This window comes from Drosophila suzukii, chromosome 3 (assembly GCF_043229965.1).
Source record: "Drosophila suzukii chromosome 3, CBGP_Dsuzu_IsoJpt1.0, whole genome shotgun sequence".
Lineage (NCBI taxonomy): Eukaryota > Metazoa > Arthropoda > Insecta > Diptera > Drosophilidae > Drosophila > Drosophila suzukii.
In genome coordinates this window covers 76,953,434-76,974,698 of record NC_092082.1, presented here as the reverse complement: position 1 = coordinate 76,974,698, position 21,265 = coordinate 76,953,434, and the positions used below count along the sequence as shown (strand labels likewise).

The window sequence follows — 21,265 nt, the reverse complement described above, 5'->3', positions numbered from 1 at the left end:
TCGCACAAAATGTTTCCCATTGAAGTCGATACACACACCTAAATAGCCGAGTTACCCTCCGACAGAACGAATCACTTTCCACATATGGACAAAGAAAAACTTGGTGTGGATCCTGTTTTTTGGTTTTTTTCAAAAGCGAGACAAAAAATATGTTAATTCGATTATTATTTTGGCTTGTATTTTACTGTTCGCTAGCATTGAACACCTCTGTAAATAAAATAAATAAATAAATATATGTAAAATTAAAAAAGGAAATACCCCTCGCCTTCACCACGTCCATTTCTTTCTTTGCTTTCTGTTAACAATTTTTTAAAAGGCAAAGTATTACAAGTTAAATCTGTATTTACTAAAAGTTAGTAAAACCTACCATGCATCGTTTGGATTCTTTCTTGCAGCGCTTAAGATGTCTTTCAAAATATTTAAGACACTCGCTTTTCACGACGGAGTCGTGGATTGAAAGCCCCTGAAATAAATGCTCACGGCTTCCGAATCTGGGTCAAGTAACACCTTGTCTGGGCTTGCCCTTGACAGCATGTCCTTGGTGTTGATAAAAACTGAAAGTGTGTCGAGGATTCTTAGTTACTTGAATTTAAATTCGCATTACAATGGAGTCAAACTTTAATGAATGCGAGAAAATATCTATATTTCAGTGCAAAACTATAAGAAATATTTGGATATTTTGGCTTAAAATCAAATGTTTCAACTGTTTAATCAATCATTTACTACACTAATCAACCTTTTACGCCGGCGTCCAAAAAACAGAGAGTTAAGATTTAATACTGGTTTCATTAAACGCATACCAGAGGCAGTGTTGAAATTAAAGTATAGATCAGGGATCGAAAATAGCTGTTACTTTTTTTTTCAAATAAAAAAATCACTGACCTGCAAAAGTCCAATAAAAAATCCAATTACACCATTGACTTTAGAAAACCGCGATGAATTTTATTTTTGAGATTTTGATTTAAAACCCATGATATAATAGTTATTCTGTTAATTTTATATAAAATTTGACAAATAAAACTTATTCTGAACCGCCTTAATATGAATCTTAAGTTTATTTTTAATTAAAATAATAATAAAATTCAATAAAATAATTATTAAAGTAACAATAGTTGCTTTTCTATGACTATTTTTCAGATTTCGTCAGATCTTTCTGATAGAATGGATAGGTTATTATATGTTCATTACACTTTTAGTTGATTTATAATAAATAATTAATAAAAAATCATCAAATAGTGAAAAAAACAACATCCTAGTCGTTAACTGGAATTGTCAGTAGAAGTTCTCCCGAAAGAATTATTTTTTGTAAGCTATTAAAAAGCAAACAAGCAAACAAACAAGCAAACTGAGCTGATTTCCAATAATTTTAGAAAATATTAATATAGAAAATATCCATTAAAAAATACAGGTCTACTTAAAACTACTAAAACTAAAACTAAAACTAAAGGATGTGTTGCACAAGTATGCCATTTTTCACTGGCCTAAGAATTTGCACAAGGATAGTTTCACAGCCGCCGATTGATGCTGGCCACATCCCTGACATAGATTCTGCAACCCAAAAACTCGAAAGTGGGTCAGCAAGTGACGTGGCTGGCTGACCCATTTGCGCCCTGAAACTTGCCTAGTTGCAGAGTTGGCCAGTTTGATGGCGTCTTTGGCCTGATTTCCTAGCCAGGGGTAGTTTTGATTGTGTGCTCACTCGATTGAACTCCGCCTGCCAGCGGCAAAGTCAACAGTTTGGCTCTGACAGCTGCTTGCAGCCTCCTTTCCCTGGCTTTCCCCTTCGAAACTCAACTCGACCCAATGCAACTCTCCTCCCCCTCGGCCGACCAACCCAACCCAATTTCATTCGAGGCATTTATTTGTCTATTGCTGCGTATCGGTGTTTGCCTAGTGCCCATATTTGTGTATTGTCCAAACAAAAGTCTTGCATCCAAAGAGCAGCCAAACAATGAAAACTGTTGTCTGTTTTCCACCAGCACCAGAATTTATGACCCAATGTCAACAGCACGCACCGTTTCCCAGTTGGAGGTTTGGAGGTTTGGAGGCGCAGCTCCACGGATTCTCCTTCTGCTTTTCCATTCCTGGCCTTCCGATTGAATCGTCCATCGGTGAAATCGGCCCGCCAAGGAAAGTTGCTGTCAGGTGGCCGCTTGACCCCAGCCGACGAGTTGGGTTGGCCGGATCGGTTGGATCCCAGCCTCAAAACTCCATGTGCACCAAGAAAAATAAAGATGATCATCACATACTTAGCATTTTGACATTTTAATCAACATTTACCCCTTTTGTAAATCTAAATATTTTCTAACTCATAAGAAAGAAAGTTAATTCGTTCTGTATACTTACCTTTCCAATTTTCTTCGTTCTTATAATTAAAAAAAATGTAATACTGTATTTTAATGCAAGACTCTTTAAGCAACTTTACCTTTAAGCTTTCCTTATTATGTTTTTCATATTTCCTAGAAATATTATTGTTTATTTATTGTACACTGTTGCCAAAAGTTTAAAATTTAAGGTACAGGGGGGAATCGGCCAAGAAATATTAAATAATTTACTATTAACTATTACCCTTTTTGTAAATCATATTATTTTTGAGCTCATTAAAAATGTTGTTTATTCTTCCTGGATACTTTAAAAGGATTTGCAATTTGTATCTTTGTTATAATATAAAAAAAGTAAATATTGTAATATATTTGAATGCAAAAAATATTTAATAAACTTAACAGTTATTGCTTCATAGTTCCTAGAATTTGGTTCCCAACTATATTTTAATCCATTGTTATAATGTACTAATGAGAGATTATAAGGTAGTTTGCTAGAATATCAAGCGGACCTAAGTATGTAGATAGTAAAATAAAGGTATTCTTTGCAATACCTTCCCTAGAATTACCCACCATCTGGATCATAAAACTATCTTCAGATTTATAGATTTATACTCCTAGTGATAAAAGAAGCACCTAATTAACGACCAGCACCAGCGATATTTTCTCGCTGTGTGGAACCGGTTGTCAAAATCAAATCTCTATCAGATTGTGGCGATGCCTTTTTGTCATTCACATGTCCAGACTGCACATGACATAAATTTGTATCTGCAGCTGATTGTGAGTCGTGTAATAGCAGCATGTATCTTGTATCTGCGCTCATCTTTGTCTACAATTTATGCTTCCTGCCCGTGCAGTCCAGTCGAATCCAAAGCCCAAGCCCCATCTCCGTCCACTTTCATGTCCGTGCTGACATGTTCACATCAATCACACGACCCTGTTGTTCGCTGGTAACTTGATTTTCCATTCCGTACCAGCGAATCTCCCCTCGCGACCTGCTGGATGTCAAAAAAAGTGCTAGATACTCTTGCCAGCGAACAGGTAAACATTCTAATGATCCCCGCACGCAACTTCAAATGTCAAGGCCTTCGTATCTGGAGTGGGAGTTGGAGTTCGAGTTTGGAGTCGGAGTCGAAGGCAAAGTATATACGCTAACTCCGAGTCAAGGGCGATTTTCCGCCATCTGCGATTTGCGTTTTGGAGTTCGGAGTTCTGTGTTTGTTTTGTGTTTTATGTTTGGCGACTGACATCTTTTGATGGAAAACTCAGACGCGGCGTCGGTGGCATGTCCACATCACGTCCATGTCCATGTCCAGGCTCTTGTCCACGTCCAAGTTCGCAGTCATGACAGCAAATTTGCCTCACTTGACATGTTCCTTCCAACTTTGGGGGTGAACCGAAGCGGCTCTAATTAGTGAGTGCCAGCAGATGGGGTTGGTTACGTAATGCCGCAATAAGTTCTGGAAATTCGGAAGATTGGGATAGGTAATAATCCGGAAAAGGGGTGGGTAGAAAGATATATTTCAGGGATTTGCGTGTGGAAAAACAAAAACAACTCTACGTTAAAGAGAACATAAAAAATAATTAGGAATAGGATTTTGAAATTGGATGGAATGATGTAAAATCATAAAAAACCTTAAAGAGAACCTAAGAAATAATTAGTAATATGGATATTAATACATAGTTATTCTGTGAATCTTATCTATTCAATATATATTTGTGTTATTATTGGTCCATATAATTTAGTACAAAGTAGTCAATAAATATTTGTTGTCTTGAAAAGTTTGCAAAAGTCGGAGGATAGTTTAAACTAAATGTTGATATATGTATGGGTACAACTTATAATTATTCACTCTATGTAACTACATCCATTACTTTTATAAAAAAGATTAAATTAAGAACTGAAGGTGAGAATTTGTGTACCTTAGGTAATTCAAATTTGAACAGGAGATAATGGGCACCCCATTAAAATCAGATATGGACACATAATCCGCCCCGATTCAGTGTCGTTAATTTGCATACAGCTTGCACTTTCTCTGCGTCATCGCCATCTCCAGTGGCAACTGCCCTCATCTTCTCAATCCGTCGTCCGATCGGGGTAATTTCAACTTGATTTCTTGCCAACAAAGGCCGTCCATTGTGGGGTACCTATACCTTCGGCGATACCTAGGCATCAGCGTAATTGAATGGAACGGTATGGAATGACATACATATTTTCGAAATCCGGTTTCGAAGGCGATCCAATCAAATCCCCACTCGCACACGTCAGAGTGCGCATATCTACGGGTATAAGCGTGTGATAAAGGAGGGAATGGGAATACACTCGAAATTAGGATTAAGCTAAATAAATCAGAATCGGATTAAAGATATTTAGACATTCTTTAAGTTCGGAAATTGTATAATAAAAATTTAAAAAAAAAACATAAAATTAAGCATGTAATAAAGGAGGGAATGAAAATACACTCGAAATTAGTATTAAGATATGTAAATCAGAATCGCATTAAAGAAATTTAGATATTCTTTAAGATCGGAAATTTTATAATAATAATTTAAAAAAAAACATAAAATTTAGCAGGTGATATAGAAGGGAATGAGAATACTCTCGAAATTAGGATTAAGATAAATAAATCAGAAACGGATTAAAGAAATTTAGATATTCTTTAAGTTCGGAAATAGTATAAAAATAATTTAAAAAAAACATAAAATTGAGCATGTGATAAAGGAGGGAATGAAAATACACTCGAAATTAGGATTAAGATAAATAAATCAGAATCGGCTTAAAGAAATTTAGATGCTCTATATGTCTGGAAATTTAATAATAATAATTTATGGATTTTTTATGATCTCATATTTATAATTAATGCTCTGTAATCGAAATTAGGATTAAGATATGTAAATCAGAATCGGATTAAAGAAATTTAGACAATCTTTAAGTTCGGAAATTGTATAATAATAATTTGTGGATTTTTTATGATCTCATATTTATAGTTAATGTTCTGTAATGTTATTTTCCAGTTGCAGTGTAGGAAACTAAAGCGGCGCCCTACCAAATGCAGCGGCTATAATAACACTCACAAAAAAGGGTTAAAATAATAATTACAGCTTTACAAAGAAAACCGAAAATCCGGTTTGATTTTCATAAAATTCGAATAAAATCTTTAAATTGGTATGTGGTCATTGGGTGTGGGATGGGGAGGGGTGGGTCAGTAGGGGGGTTTACATATCTCAAGTGCAACAGCTGCTGAGAACTTTTGCTGGATGTCCCTCCAGTTGGAGCGAGTCCAATCAGAACGGCCAGCGAATTGGGGCCGCTGTTAGCTAACAGCCGATTCCCGTTCTAATTGCGCTCTCTTACAGCCTGTAATGCTCTCCCTCTCTTTTCCCTAACATTACAGCACTCTTATGCACTCTCGTTGGCGCTAGAGCGAGACGGCAGCCATTTCTATTGCCCTCTCAGCTGGTTGACCTATTTTCCAGTTTGGGTAATGTGTCAATGCGTCTGTGTGCGTGTATCTGTGTAACCGAGTGTCGGGGCATCTGTATCTGTATCTGTGTGTGCATGTTTTCTGTTTTCTGTATCTGACTATCGCCATCTCGCTCCATCTAACGCCTATGCTTTGTTTTGGTTTTGCCTCTTGCCTTTTGCGTTTTCCTTCGTTCGTTGCCTTTGCTTTTGGTGTTGTAATTCATGGATTGCATTCACATTTACATTCACTTTGTTGTTTTCTTTTCGTAACTGCGTATTTGTTGTAGCTCTGGTAACGCTCTGTTGATTCGAGTTGTTGTTGTTGTTGTTGTTGCTGCTGCTGGTGCGGAATTTCCACTGGAGAAATGATTAATTGAATTTACCAGATAGTTCATCTTTGCACTTGGCCGCCACTCCGCTTCATCTTCTTCTAATTCCGCCAGCAAGGGGGAGGAGCAATCATCACCTACCCATATCAAATGTCAAAATACCAGTTGAACTTCTATAGCTTGGATTTCTATGGATTGAGATATGCATAACTGTATTTTATTGGCAAAATAAAGTGTATTTACAAGTTTTCACCACTGTAGTAATAAAGCAATCCAAAATTCGATTGTAAAAATAGTTTATAAATTTACACTCTCAACTTTACAACTTTTAAGGCCTCATTCATACTCATTTCTGTCCTCCTTTAAAGGCATTATAAATTTCAAATCATAATTTATACTTTCCAAGTTAGGTGTTAGACTTATAAATAAAAATACTGGTTGCTATGATTTCTTAAGCTTAAATAAGAGCTAGCCCACTATAATCTCGAATCTATTGTAGCTGTGATTATAAAGATATGCTCACAGGCCCATAAAATGCAAATCAACATGAATAAATAAACAACAATAAAATGTATCAACAATTTTCCCTGTGTAGTCTCGCATAGATAAGACCTACATAAGTTTTTCCCTCGGCCTGTAATCAGTTGAGTTTTCGGCCAGATAAGAACTGAAAGCATTATTTCCGCACTGGCCGACAAGGTCTTCCGTCCGTCCTCCATTTCTGACTTTTATTTTTGGTTGACTTAGCAATCGGCCGATGGAGTGGGAAATACGCAGTGCATTTTCTATGATTCCGACTCCGTTCGCAAATGACGTAGTCAATAAAATGCTGGCGGTGTGAAAAGCCCCAGAAAATCCGCCCCGAAAAGGGAGCGGAAAACGCAGAAACTCCAGAACCACAACCAGAACAATATAACTACGCAAATCTTGGCCCCGTGGCGTTTGGATGGATGAGATGGTTATTGGAGTTGAAGATTGGAACGCCCTCCCCCTTCCACCGCCCCGCAATAAACGCCCCCTGCCCTTCGACACTTGCTGACGTTGCCGGAGAATGCCTACAGAGGTCATTCCAAAGGCAACAACAATTCTCGGGCAGCGGCGGCGGAGAGCCCCGAAATACCAGAAAACGTCCAAATATATCCACATCCATCCGCAGCAACAGCAGCATATTCACATCTACAGCGCCAGCATGGAATTGATGTAAACAAAATCGAATGAATTTCAGAGCACATAACAGCTGTGAGTCGCCAAAAGAGAGAGAGAGAGAGTGGGGGAGCAGCGCACACACACACGCGCAGCGCTTACGTGGAAGGCACAAACACACAGCCCACATGTAGCGCTCTCTTTAACTGTTAAATTCTGTGACGTTATCGTTGCAGACCAGAAAACCGGCCGGCTCTTTTCCGCTGCCCTACGATAACATTGGCAAGGCTTATCCGACTCTATAAAAAGGGAGTGTAAAAGGTTATCATAATATTTTTTGAATTGCGTTGACTTAGGTCTGTTTGGATTGATTATCTGAAGGTTATGGCTAACAGTTTTGTAAGTTTGTATTTGGCAAGCTTAATTCAATAAAAACATAATCATCTTTGTAATATATATATAATGCATTTTATATCTTGTATATAAATGCTTTTGTAATAAGCCCCTTGAAGTAGGCAATATTTTAGATCCATTTGGATTTCCAATTGGAAGGTTTTCAAACATAGTTAATAGTTTATTAAGTTTGCATTTGGTAAGATTAAATTGGAAATCAATATGAACTTAAAGTTCTTTTGATTCCTAAGTAAGTTTTGTATTAAACAAGGCCATTTATGTCATTTGTATGGATGCTGTTAAGATAAGCCCCCTGAAGTAGGCAATGTTTTGAAAAAGATTGTGCGAAATATTTACCGTACGGAAAGTCAGTCAGGAAATGTTTATTGTATTTCCCAAATAAAAATAATATTTAACACTTAGATGGGAATTTATTATTAGTATTTAAGATATTGTTGTTTTATATCTGATATCAGCCTTTTAAGGACATGCAACGCCTTAAAGTAGGCAAACATTTTCAAGATAACTGAACTGGTCAATAGGAAAAGCTACCTAACTTGACTAATTTGTGCTATAAGACCTTAAAAACTTGAAACTCAATATGGTAAACTGAAAATATAAAGGGTCTTTAAGTAAGGGGGTTTCAGAGCAGGGTTGGCCCACTGTTTTCGGCTCTCTCTCGTTTGTTTTGAGGCTGAGGTTCGCTGCTCAACAGCTGTTTTCGCAACATTGTTGCTGCGCCGCCTCCCACAGCTGTTATCGCTCTGTTGTTGTTGATAAACCAGAGCGAGTCACAAACACACACATACACTCGCACGGGAATTATGATGCGGGTATGCGTTGACAAGTGCTCTATGGATGGGTTTTTTTTGTTAACTGCGTAGTATGTTTTGCTGCTCTTTTTCCTATGCTATGCTAGGCCACTATGTTTTCCCCAATTTAGCGATGGCGTCATTGTTATGCTGACGGGCTACTGCGCATATAGCATAATTATGTGGGGCCTTTCCGGCGATTTCCCAATGTCGGACACTCTGTTAGCCGTGAAAATTGCAGTTTTCCCCGTAACATTTTTATGCTGCGGGGAGGCCTCACCTCACGCACACATGTGTTTTATTTTGCTTCTCCAAGCGCAGGTAGATGCCATAGAAACAACGAATGTTCGAATGTACATATAAATAAGAGAGAGAGAGAGAGGGAGAGGGAGCGAGAGTCGGAGAGCGATTGCCAGTGCCTATGTGTGTATCTGTGTGTGGGTAACTGTAACTGGCCGTTTCGTTTCGTTTCTCGTTCGCTCGCCTCAGTCTCTGATAGCCAACTCTCGGGAGCAGACCGATAAGCGCTTTTCGGCCATTTCCGCCAAACCAAAACAGCAGAAAAACAGAAAACTAGCCAAAACAGCCAAGTGAAAAGCAAAGCAAACCAAGTAAAAGCCAAAAACCCAAGGCGAACGGGCCCATTTTTTGGTGTTACGTTCAGTTTCTTGGGCCACTTTTGAAAAAAATAAACGGCCAAACAAAGCAAAAAGTAGCAAAACTTCAGAGCCAAAACAAATCAGTGCAGCAGCCGCCAATTGCATCCCATATTGCTCTCCGGCGAGTTTGTATCTCTGTGTTCAGTGTCCCTGTGTGTCCGTGTGTGTGAGTGTGTGTTAGCAAGAAAACTGAGCGAAAAGTGAAACGACCGGCAGCGAAAGCGCGAAAAACAACAGCAACGAAAAAAGATACTTTCAACTTGCAGGAAGTTCAAACTGCAAGCTGACATTACAAGCGGTCAAAATTGGATTATGCTTAGGCACAAACGCAACTGCCACGCCATTCAGACGCCCAGCGACGCCGAGCATGTGAAGTTAAAGCCGCACTTCCATCCGCCCCAGTGGCTCCTGCACCGCCTCACCTTCTCTCTGGAGCTGTATCACAAAAACATCGTCAAAAAAGTGCCCAGTATCGGCAAGTCCCTTGTCTTCAGGCTGACCAAGAACGTCTGCCAGACTTAAATCACCCAAAAATATCACCCAATAACCCATAACAAACTCAACAACAACAAAAAAAAAGACAAAGTGCGTTTAAAAAGTGAATATAATTAAAAGGAAATCAAGTGTGAAAATCAAATACTCAAAGTGCAATAAAAAGCAAAAGTGTGTACAGTGCGAGAAAATGTGGGCAACCATTAAGGCCAAGTTCAAGCGCTAAGTTCAAATAAACAGACGTAAAACCGAAATAGAAGACTAGAAAACCAGCGGTTCTCAGCGCTGGAAACGCAAATTTCAAGACCCCCATTTGGTAAAACCGAAGGTACAAAAATGTCCACCGGCCGCCGTTTGGCCAAGCGCTCCATCATCGGCACCAAGGTGTGCGCCAAGGGTCCGGACGGCCTCTGGTACTCCGGCACCATCTCGGACGTGAAAACGCCGCCCTCGTACTTGGGACCGCTCTCCCCCCCGCCGCCGCCCACCTTCCTGGCGCCGGGCGAGGCCCAGCTGAACGCCGACACGCGCTACCTGGTCCGCTTCGATTTCAAAACCGCCGTCGAGTCGCCAGCCGCGTCCACGTCCACTTCCTCGTCATCCTCGACCTCGTCCTCGTCCTCGTCATCCTCGTCCACATCCTCCACAGATCCGTCGGTCATCGTGGAGGCGCGTCGCGTTGCCAGCGTCCACATCAGTCCCGCCCAGGCCCTCCGCCGCAGCGCCATGATCAAGGAGTTCCGCGAGTCGGACCTCATCGGACCCGGCTTCCGCTCCATCATGGACACCGAGCTGCAGCCCGGGCAAAGGGTCTACTTCACCTACAATGGGCGCGAGCAGAGCGGCGATGTCGTCCAGCACGACGCCACCAAGGACGAGGTGATTGTCAAGATCACAACAGTTGGAAATGAGGTGAGTTGGCTGGTTATGTTATGATATATAAGATATATAAGTTTCTCAACTTTGGAGATATTTGGATATAAAATAATAGAGTTATGGAAAGGCTGTTTCTTATAAATAACAATGGGTTTTCGCTTATTAGATAAGGGTTAACAAAATTTAAATACGATTTTAATACAAGGATTTAATTTTTATCGCAATCGACAAGAAGTGAATGTTTCAAAGCCAAATACCAAGAAAAGGGGATAATAGGATAAGTTTGGATAAATTTGAGATACTTTCAGTACATGTCTAAATAACTATGTTTTTAAAAAGATACGATTTAACAGATAACGATTTACAAAACCTACCTACAATTTTATTTTGACATAAATATTTTGATCTAATTTGATTCGATTTTTGTTAATAACATTAAACCCTTAAATATGTTTTAAATTCCTATTTCTGTTATTACGTTTTAAAAATCAAAAGTTGTTATTTATTTGTAATTTTCAGAATCTTTTTATAAATTTATTTCTTTATATATAGACTAAAAATCTTTACGCTTTATGGAAATGGGTTCGCCTTAAAATCTATCTACTACTTAAAAACAAAACTTGACACTCATCATTAATGCTATCAATCCAAGCATAATTTTAAATAAGTCACAAACTTGTATTTATTTTCATAGAGTTTTTCTAACTTCTCTTCCCATTTGTTATGAAAAGTTAAGAAATTGTATTCTTTAGTCACCGCAACTATTATTTGATAACGAGGGAACTGAAATACGAATTCCATGCAGCTTTGAGATACTTTTTTTTGGGGTTGACCGCTGCAGCTGAGAAAGGCTGCTGGCTGTTCTGTCGACGCTTCAGTCGTCATCATCGCCAACATCATCATCATCACCATCGTTGTGGGGCGGCGGAAACTGTGTCAAGGTTGGCTTGGCCACAGCTAGCCCCTCCCCCTGCGCCACCCCCTTTTCGGGGGCGCAGCATACACATGCACATATGTATCTATGCGCCTATGTACTCGGCTATTCAGAGCATATATTTACTCGCACCCCAGTGTTCAGTGCTCAGTGTACAGTACCGTTCGAGATATAGTGTGTATATGTGCAATCACGTTCTATGTGCAACTATGCAACGAATAAAAAAGAAGAAAAGCACAAAAAATACTTGTCGAGGGTCGCATTCCGCTTTTTGGCACGTAATTGGGTTACGCTCTGGGTTGGCCTTCTTGCGTGTGTGCGCTCCGATATAGAATACCCCCCCCCCCCCCCCCCCCCCCCCCCCCTCCTTGATTTATGGGCCAGTTCGAGCCCCCTCCGAGATTAGATTGGCCAAAAGCCGAAGCTTCTTCAGATTTAATTATCTTCGATGGAAAGGGACACCCGGAAAATTATTCAAGTCACTTTGATCCAATGTAGCTATAAAATTCCATAATAAATATCTTTCGAAAAATGCAACAGTTTCAAGGAATTTATTGGCCTTTTTATTACATAGCAATACCACTCGTTCGTGAATTTTCTCTCCATGATCCCACACACATGATCTAGCTAATCCTCCAGCCACAGCCCCTTTGCCATTACGTCACTCGAATCGTTGAACTGCTCGCTAAACAAACACAAACAAGATTAATAATAATAAAAGCGGCGAAAAATAATTCGGTAGTGAAACATCATCGGATGGGGCATTTATAGAATCGCCCCGCAGCCGAATGCGAACCCAAAAACAATCTCAATGACGACGACGCTGTTCTGCGGATCGCGATGATGTTGATGATGATGGTGTCGTAATGAAAATTTGTTTAGAATTCGTTTTTGTGAAAGAATTCCGCTAGAGCAACCCAAAACACCCACCCACAACAACAACAAAAAAAGGGAAGAGTAAAATAAAAGCCAATAAAGAGAGGTTAGAGGAAAAACAATTGCAATAAATGCGCTACAATTTCAGGGCTAAATAGAGATACATGGCTTGAGGTTTCTACGCTTTACAGCTAATTATATAGATTAATTCTACGGACTGCGGCCGCGCCTTGACAACAACAACCGGCTGTGGGAAAGAGATAGCGACACCCAGAGAGAGGGAGAGCGCAACAAGATCAGATGAACTTTTCGAATTGCGTCATAAGTCAGACATATAGATGGCAAAGATACAAAGATAGTTAGATACATGAGCGGAACACATGCATCTGTGAGATACAGGCCTGCACAGATACGAAAACTAATACCAAAGCGGTTTGCCGGCTGACTGCGCTGCGGCGGGAGAGAGATGCAATAGCCGGCTTCAAGCTGTGCTCCGTCCCTTTCTCTTCCTCTCGCCATCTCTGTTCCTCCAGCGTGGCACTTTGCCCGGCACCTTCGGCTTTCCCTTGCAGTTTCCACAGATTGTTGTTTTTCTTCTCTGTTTTTTTGTATTTTGCCGGCTCGGTGTTTTTTCTTTCTACTAATAATCGCTTAAAACATTTGAAATTGCTGCATACGAATGCCGAGATACTCGTCACGAGCGTAGATACACATAGAAAAACAGACTCTATTGACATTTCGTATTTTGATACTATCATAACAAATATGAATTCTATCAGTTGGGTAATTTTTAAGATGTTTTATAAATTTTTCAAATGAGGATTTATAAAATTAATTTATCATTATAAGTTTTATGAATCCATGTTCCCATATATCATAAATATTCCCATATTGTCACTAAATATATTTGAATATTTTAATCTTTAATATATAGCATATGATACCCAATAGTTTTGAGATCATGATCCCAACTTTGATATTTTAATGTTATGTTATGATATATGGGAACATGGGTTCATAAAACTTATAATGATATATGAGTTTTATGAATCCATGTTCCCAATTTTAATGGTTTTGGATGTAAAATTATCATATTGATCAGCTTTTCCTTCCGTGTAGCAGTAAGTTCAGAGATACAGATACAGATACGCGCTCCCCAATGCCAAGTCGGCTGCGCGTATCTTTTCCGTGTGGCGAGTCGATAAATTTGTCAGTTGGCTAGCTGGCAGCCAGATGTGTGGGCTTGTCCACAGCCCGATGTCAGCCCATTGTGCCCAGTATCCAGTATTCAGTATTCAGTATTCCGTGTTCAGCATTCGGTATTCAGTATGTCGTATGTGGTATCTAGTATCCAGCAGATACAGAACAGATACCCGGACTGTGACCCGATCGAGTTTGATGTGTTGCCCAAAAGGGGAAAACACTGAAAATGTATCTATCGCAGCTTGTTTGTTCGCTGGCTTTTACGATCGGCTCAGGGGGCATGAAGGGGGACTCGGTATTGGAATCTTTCGGCATAATCAGCTATGGAAATGTGAGTCGCACAAAAACGTGCGACTTACAAGCTCCAACTTCTATGACCTCATCATTAGCCACAAATTCGACAAAAAAAAAACTGGAAAGTGAAGAGCTCAAGTTCGCCGCTGCTGTTGTAAGTCAATCAACAATTGGTTTTTTGTTTGCTTTTTTTTTTGGCTGGTTTCGTAATCGAAAAATTCAACTGGCTGTTGGGGGGCGGGGAAATTTGTTACATCTATCAATAGTTGTCCTCGCTGGTCACGTGTGTGTGTGAGTGTGTGTGCTTGACTCCAGCCCAAAATTTGTATTTTCGGTTCGACTTGAGCAATTGCCTTTGTTTGCCACAAAACAAGTTTTTCTTCTCTTGTTTTGTTTGCCTCGGAAACGTGAGGCAATTAATTCTAAGGTTATTTTAAACGAGAAACTTGTTGCACGCATTTCCACCGTCATCTCCATCTCCATTTTCATTTACATTTCCACGTCCATTTCCAGTCGCGTTTCAATTACGATGACGTATAATGGCTGTAGTCCATGAATCAAGCGTCCAGCAGGAGCGGCGCATATAATTTGCAAGCTCATTTAATGGAGGGCCCAAAGAATTAAGCTCAACTGCCGGCCAAAATGTCGGGTGTAATTTGTCAAGATTCCGGACTCTCAAGACGGGTAGCCCACTCCGATTTGCTGGCACTTCCGCCCCGTCCAGACCCGGGTAATTTGTAGTTTCTCCCTCGTTATCTCCCGTTCTACCTACCTGTGTTTTGCATTTAAAACGAAATTCAGTTTAATGGCATTGAAATTGACATTGCCTTGTGATTTTATGTACGCACGCAACCGCTGCCGCCGCTGCTGCTCCCATTTCTCCAGCTGGCTGGCTTTTTACTTTCATTGCTGGCCCAAAAAAGTTGTATATACATATATATTTAAGCAAGTTCTGGCCTCTCACTTTTCTGGTTGCGACCCATTTTTTGGGCCGGCTAAAAGTGCATTTTGGCCAGCTGACCAGGTGAATGGCAATGACAGTGGCACTTTTGTTGCCAGCTCATTTGTTACGGCCACTTTCGAACTGAAATCCATCAGAGGTTTTGTTGTTTTCTGTTAGCTGATAATTGGATTAACTCAAAACTTTCCATACTATGTATGTTTTTTATAAATCCATTACCTCAGAGTTCGTTAATCAGGGGCCCCGATCAGCTGAGGAATTTGAGCATTTATGAGACCTTGTTTCGAGTCCTGTCTGCGCTTGCTGTTGCTTCCACTTCCCATATCCTTCTTGTTCGCAGAGGACATCGACTACCCGCTGTTCAACCCGGTTTCTGGATATCGGAATCGGCTAACGACCTGCCCAGGGTATCCTCTATCCTCTAACCTCTCACTCTGCGTCTAACCCTCCTTTTTTCAGTTTCTGTGCATTGCTATGGTTTTACGATACCGGCAAAAACATAAATTCCCTTTTTTGTTCTCTGCCTGTATGCCGTTTTTTCGTGTTGTATTTGGAACAGGCCACTTGAGACCGGCTTTTTGGGTTTTTAGTTTTCAGTTTGTAGTTTTCAGTATTTGGGTTTTGGAACTCTGGACATGGCATGTTATTGGCCTGGGTGCTGCACTCTAATGACTAATCGACCTTGCCGAATACTCGTAGATCAGAGAGCAGGTAGAAAGTGGTCGCTTTTTGGCAATTTATACCCGACAATGCACTCCAATTGGAAGCAATAAATCCAGGGGAGTAAATATGACAAAGAGACGCTTGGCCTTTGTGTTATTTTGGGGTCCCTAGTGCTCTTCGGTGACCTTTTTGCAGGTTGAACGACTTATCCTCTGGTGGTTTTGGGTTACAAGCGGTCTCCGTCTCTGCCATAGTGTTAATTTCTTTAAGGGTATCATGACTCACAGATCAGCCCAATCGAAAGGGAGCTATCACCTACCATTGGCGATTGCCAACCGACAAAAAAAACTCTGAAGGTGAGAGACCAAAAATCGAAACGACTTTCAAAAAATGCATATAGATTGTTTCGGTATCGTTTGAGTTAAACTTTTTGTGATTTCAAAGCAGCGCCTTTATGTTGGCTGATTTTTTTGAGCTTATTCAAGCGGCCTTTCGGCACAAGCTCAACCAGATATTTACTCACACACCTGAACACCTGATTTTTCGACTACGTCTGGGTGAGTCTGGCGTTTTGGGTACATGCCACCTTGGTATGTGGGTCAGTTTGAAATGGGGTTTTGATTAACGCTCAAAGAAAGACAGCGAGCAGCAAGAAAATAACAAAAATAATCGGTTCCCAAGTGCTTAAGCTTAAGTTTTGTGGGAAAAGCAGCTGCCACAGCCATTCAGATAAAACGATATCATATCGCACATATTTGCCAGCCATTATAAACTTTTATTTGCATAAAACTTGAATCAAAGACTGCAGTTTTTAGTTATCTCAGCACCCGGAAGACTCAGTTATTTTTTGCTATTATGAGCATCATAAAATATTTGTCGAAATAGAGTTGGCTTGGAGATTGCGGAACTGCGCCAAGGGCTACTGTATATATATAAAAGTCCAGTTTCCATATGCGAGAGCTTTAATTATTGATCTCCAATCAATTTTTTTTTTGCGCAGTATCTTATTCACACGAAAGTAGGTTAAGTTTTTTATACGTATTTCTTTATGTGCGTTATAAGGCTTTATTTGTTTGGCTTTATTATGACTTAATTTAAAAGTGAAAGCGATGAAGTTGAATTTCGGTGATTAAGTAAGGCATAGAGGAAGACGGTTTTCCCCACAAAAAGAAGTAACCCAAAGCGAAATGTATCGTTTTTTCCAAGCCAACAGAATGTAACACACACAGATACGGATGCGAGAAACTTGCAGATACAAAGAGGCAGTGGTGTTGGTGAGTGGGGCGTGGGGCTTGTCGATAGGGGAGGGCGGGGGAGTCGGAGTCGTGTGCGTGTCGTGGTCTCGTGTGCGTGCCACAGAACGTAAACAAAAATACGAATGTAAAGAGGAGGCGGAAAGTGCGAGATAAACAGAAAACAGCTGTACACACCAGCCAAAGCGAGAGAGCGGGATGGCGCTAGGCAAACCCGTTTCTTATTAACAACAGTTACGCACTTTACGCACGCTCAGTTCGCCGCTGTATGGGTGTGCGTGTGTGTGTTTGAGAGAGTCTTTTTTTCTTGTTAGTATTATTATACATTTTTCGCTTTGAAGAAAAACCGGCTCTGGGTCTTTGGGCTCGGTTTCCACTCGATTCTGCCAGCGGAAGCACACGCACACACTCACAGACAGCCAGCCCACACAAAGAAGAAGAAGCCACGCATGAAAATTGCTTTTCATGTGGCAGAGCACAGCCGAAAAATGGATAAAATAAAAGAAGATGTCAACGTCACCAGTTTGCGTTGGGCATACAACACTCTCCCCCCCCCCCCCATTTAGCACCCCCCTCTGCGTTCACCCTTAACCGCTTTTCCATTTCCCCCTTTTTATCACAATTTTGATTTTGTTTTGCGCCCATTTCGCTTCTCTGCGTTTTCCCTATTTTGGTTTTTTGTTGCCTTCTTCGTAATGCGAGGCCATTGTCACTCTTCCTGGGGGGCAAAGTGGGCGGTGGTGGGCGGTGGGCGGCTGTCAGTGGGTGGCGACTTTCGTCTAGGGCACTGAGAATAACTGTTTCCGGTATTTGGGTCACATGAAATTTAATCAAATTAAAATGTTTCGTCGCATTTTCTGGCTTTCCTTTTCCACCCGAACAGAGAGTGAAAAAAAAGCATTTCCTTCTCTCTGCGGAAAAGTAAGGGGGTGAGTTTTGGGGCAAGGGGCACCCCTTATTGCATTCCATTGCTGTTGAGTTGCAACAGTTGCCCCTGCGCCATCGAGTTGCCAGCCAAATTGATTCTAATTTGAAGCAAAACATTGGGTTCACGGTGAGAAATGGGGGCAAAAAACGAGGGTCGAACTGATTTTATTAAAAAACATTTAATATTCATTACCTATTGACGTTTCTAGTGACAATATATTGATTTTTGATTTAGAAACATTTGTGATGGCAATTTAGAAGTCAATAACAATTGATTTCTTCATTAAATTTGGGCTTAAAAATATATCTAAAATGATTGTTGTTACAAATAAGGCCTCAAGATACAATTAAATACTTGATATGAAAAAACACTTAAGTATAAATGGGTCACTACAGTGACAATAAATGTATTTTTGATTCAATAAAATTTCTTACGGCAATTTATCTTCATTAAATTTGGGTTTAAAAATCTATTTAAAATGTTTGTGATATTTGTAATATCTCAACATGCAATTAAAATGACTGTCATAATGTTTAAAATACTTGATATGATAAAGCACTTAAGTTTAAATGGGTCTTTGCTCTTCACGTCACTCTTTCTGTGTATATGTTTGTTAGTTTCTGTGTGGCAATGGCAAGCTGTTGACTTGATTTTCACAAATTTATTGCCACTACTCGCTCATCCTGCCCCCATCCGTTGCCCCCTCCATCGCCCCCTAACCCCTTCGGCGCTGATGTGCAATTGACAGCAGCAACTTGCACCCGGGGGGAATCAGCGGCAGCTGCCGAGCTGAAGTCGCAGCTCAAGTGGCAGGCACATTTCAAAGCTGGAAATCCCTGAAAAGCAAGGCGATAGTAAATCTCGCACGCTTATCGTATACGGCTTATCACGGCCGGACGGACGAGTTCTTCGGACGGTCAATTGAACCCCGAGTGGTAAATGGATGGGGACTACTGCTTGGAAGGCGGAGATCCATTGCAAGTCGATGATGAAAGTTGAATTCGGGGATAATTACGAGTGTGGAAAATGGAGTTGTGTGACTGTTGCTGAAAAGCTGTTTAATTGTATCTAATTTTTTTTTTTTATTTCGTGAAGAAACATGTTATTGATCTCTGATTAATGATAATTATTAACTTACTTGTTTATTAACTTTAATAGACATATATCATATAATTTATATACAAAATAAATTTTATTTATTAGTATTATTTAATACTTAACATACAAAAATTTGTTATTGATATAAATAACAACTAAGATAATTACCAGAGATCACAGTACAAACAAATATATCATTAACAGTATTAAAAATCTTCCACCAATCATTAAAAAAGTACTTTATATGCACTGCCTTGCATTTTATAATTTTCTCCTCGACAAATTACATTATTTTTGGTCTGTGCCTTAATCCATATCTAAATCTCAGCTAAATAGCAACATAATACCGGTGGCTGGCAAAAACAAAGTCGAAAACTTCACACTTTCTACCGCTGAGCTGCCGGCTGTGGCCACTTTCTACCGCATTTCGAATGCAGCGTCTGCCAGTTGGCCATTTGTCCGATTGTCCGTTTGGCCAGACTTTTTTTTATCAGTCTGTCGGTCCGTCAATCAGTCGGTTAGCCACCGGCCGGCTGGACCGCCAAAGTAACCCAAAAAAACGAGAAAAAATAAATAAAAAACGCTGAATAAAATACCAAACTTACGCACCCATGGGCGAGAAAGAGACAGAGGAGGAGGAGTGGGGGAGAGATGGCGCCAAAAACAAAATGGCAGCCTCCCAAGCTCCGAAAAACTACAACGCAATATGGTCGCCATTTTGTTTTCTCACCGTTATGTTGGCCCTATGCTCCCTCTCCCTCTCGCTCTTCCCCATCCCCTCCCTTTGTGCTGCCCTTGTATGTGTGTATTTCGTATTTGTTGTATTTTTTGTTTATTTCGAGGCTTCTTCTTTTCATTTTTCCCTTGGCCGCGTAGGCGCGTTGGCTACGTCATCGCCCAATCCCGCCCATTAGCGCCCCTCCCCCCCCCCCCCCACACTCCACTACCCAAAATTCCGCCGTTTTGGGCTCTATTTTCGTTTATTTACATTTCGAAAGCTACACCGCCAGCCGAATGGGTGGAAAAATGAAAGAAAAAAGAAGCTTTTGAGCCGACACACGGCCGATGTCTTCACGCGTTTTCGATGCCAATCATGCGTAAATTACGCGATTAAATTAACTTGAATGAGTTTCGTGCAGCATGCAAAGCAACCGAAATAGGGAAGGCCTTTCCGACCTCCATCGATGTTTTTTTCGCCGTGCCACCCACTCGAAAATAGGGAACGTACTGTACCTAAATTGGATATTGGAATTATAATGAAAAATGTATGATTGGGGGTAAAATTTAAGGGCTCTTGCTTAAATATTATTAAAAAATTAAAAGATGCATGGTGTTTTTATTATGATATTAATGTTTATAGGGGGTAACTAAAACTTAAACAAGGTACCCAATAAAAGAAAAAAATCTTATAACATTTATTTTATCAATCTTTGTAACAATCTTAAGAAAAGAGTAGTAAATTGACATTATAAATGAAATGAAAATGAAAAAAAAAATGTTATATGTCGGTCAAAAGTACTCGTAACTATGCTATTAAACTTTCTATGTCGTTCAATAAATATATAAATATTGTACTATTTAAGTACCTATAAGTACTCTCTATAGAGACTAACTTTCGCATCACTATATCAACTTCAGCAACTCCTCCCTTGTTCGGTATTTAACAGTTTTCACCTCACATAACAATCAAATTCGCTTTTTTGCCTTTGCTTTGTCTGCGTGTCTCTGGCATACTTCTTCTTCACTTTCGGCCATATAAATTCCAGGGGGGCGTTGACAGTGGCGTCCGCAGAAAAGGGATGACCCACTAATGGAAATTCTCACCGGCCAGCGATGCTTTTACATGCATAGAGTACGCCCCTGGTCAGTGACAATGCTTCCGTTTCATTGGCAACTGCTACGCAATTTCTGTCGTCATCGTTGCTCACTGCGTATACGTAATGTCGATGTGGAGCGAGTTTGTTTGGCTGTTTTTGTTGTTTGTTTGCTTACATAGCATTTTTGCGCCGAGTGCTTATCACACTTTCGAAGAGCACTGGAAAAGGCCGGATTCATTTGACCCTGTTTTATTTGCCCTGCCTGCCATTGTGGCCCTCTGTAGCCCTCTGGATTATCCGTGCAATTTCCATTGCAGTGCCATATTTACGAGGCGATTAGTTGCCAAATGTCCCGGGGCCCTGCCTCCTGGCCATTAGCTGTGGGGGTGGACCATCCCCATCCCCATCCCCATCCTCATCCACTTTCCATTTTCACTTACCCGTGGGCGGCAACAAAGGGCGTGGGCGTGGGTGTTCGAGTGAGTGTGGGCCGTAAACACTGCCTATGGCTACGTCACAGGATAAATATAGCACACTCACTGCGGCATTACTCACCCACTCACTTGGGGTTGCTTGCGATGACGTCGTCGCTGATTCGTTTGCCATTCCAGATATTAATTGAACCAATGCAGAAATTCCTTAAGCACTTGCCATAACAGTTTCATTTTTTTTCCAAACTTTTTGACCAAAAAAAAAGAAGAGAAGTACGCATAGCAATTGCGATTTGGCAAATGAAAAACAGACAGA

The 21,265-nt window shown here is 40.4% G+C and overlaps 2 protein-coding genes across 4 annotated transcripts in view; both read left to right on the top strand.

Moving 5' to 3' along the window:
• The first annotated feature begins 8,948 nt into the window (after window positions 1-8,948).
• On the top strand, window positions 8,949-9,645 carry LOC108013915 (uncharacterized). The gene has a single exon (XM_017079921.4). The coding sequence runs from the start codon at window positions 9,436-9,438 to the stop codon at window positions 9,643-9,645; it is 210 nt and encodes a 69-aa protein (XP_016935410.4). The 5' UTR covers window positions 8,949-9,435.
• Window positions 9,646-9,951: 306 nt separating this feature from the next.
• LOC118877875 (zinc finger protein 395) overlaps window positions 9,952-21,265 on the top strand; it is a 121,751-nt gene continuing 110,437 nt past the window's right edge. For all 3 annotated transcript variants that reach the window (XM_065867039.2, XM_065867038.2, XM_036818213.3), the window contains exon 1: window positions 9,952-10,527. In XM_065867039.2, coding sequence (XP_065723111.2) covers window positions 9,952-10,527 — 576 coding nt within the window. The remainder of the gene's footprint in view (window positions 10,528-21,265) is intronic.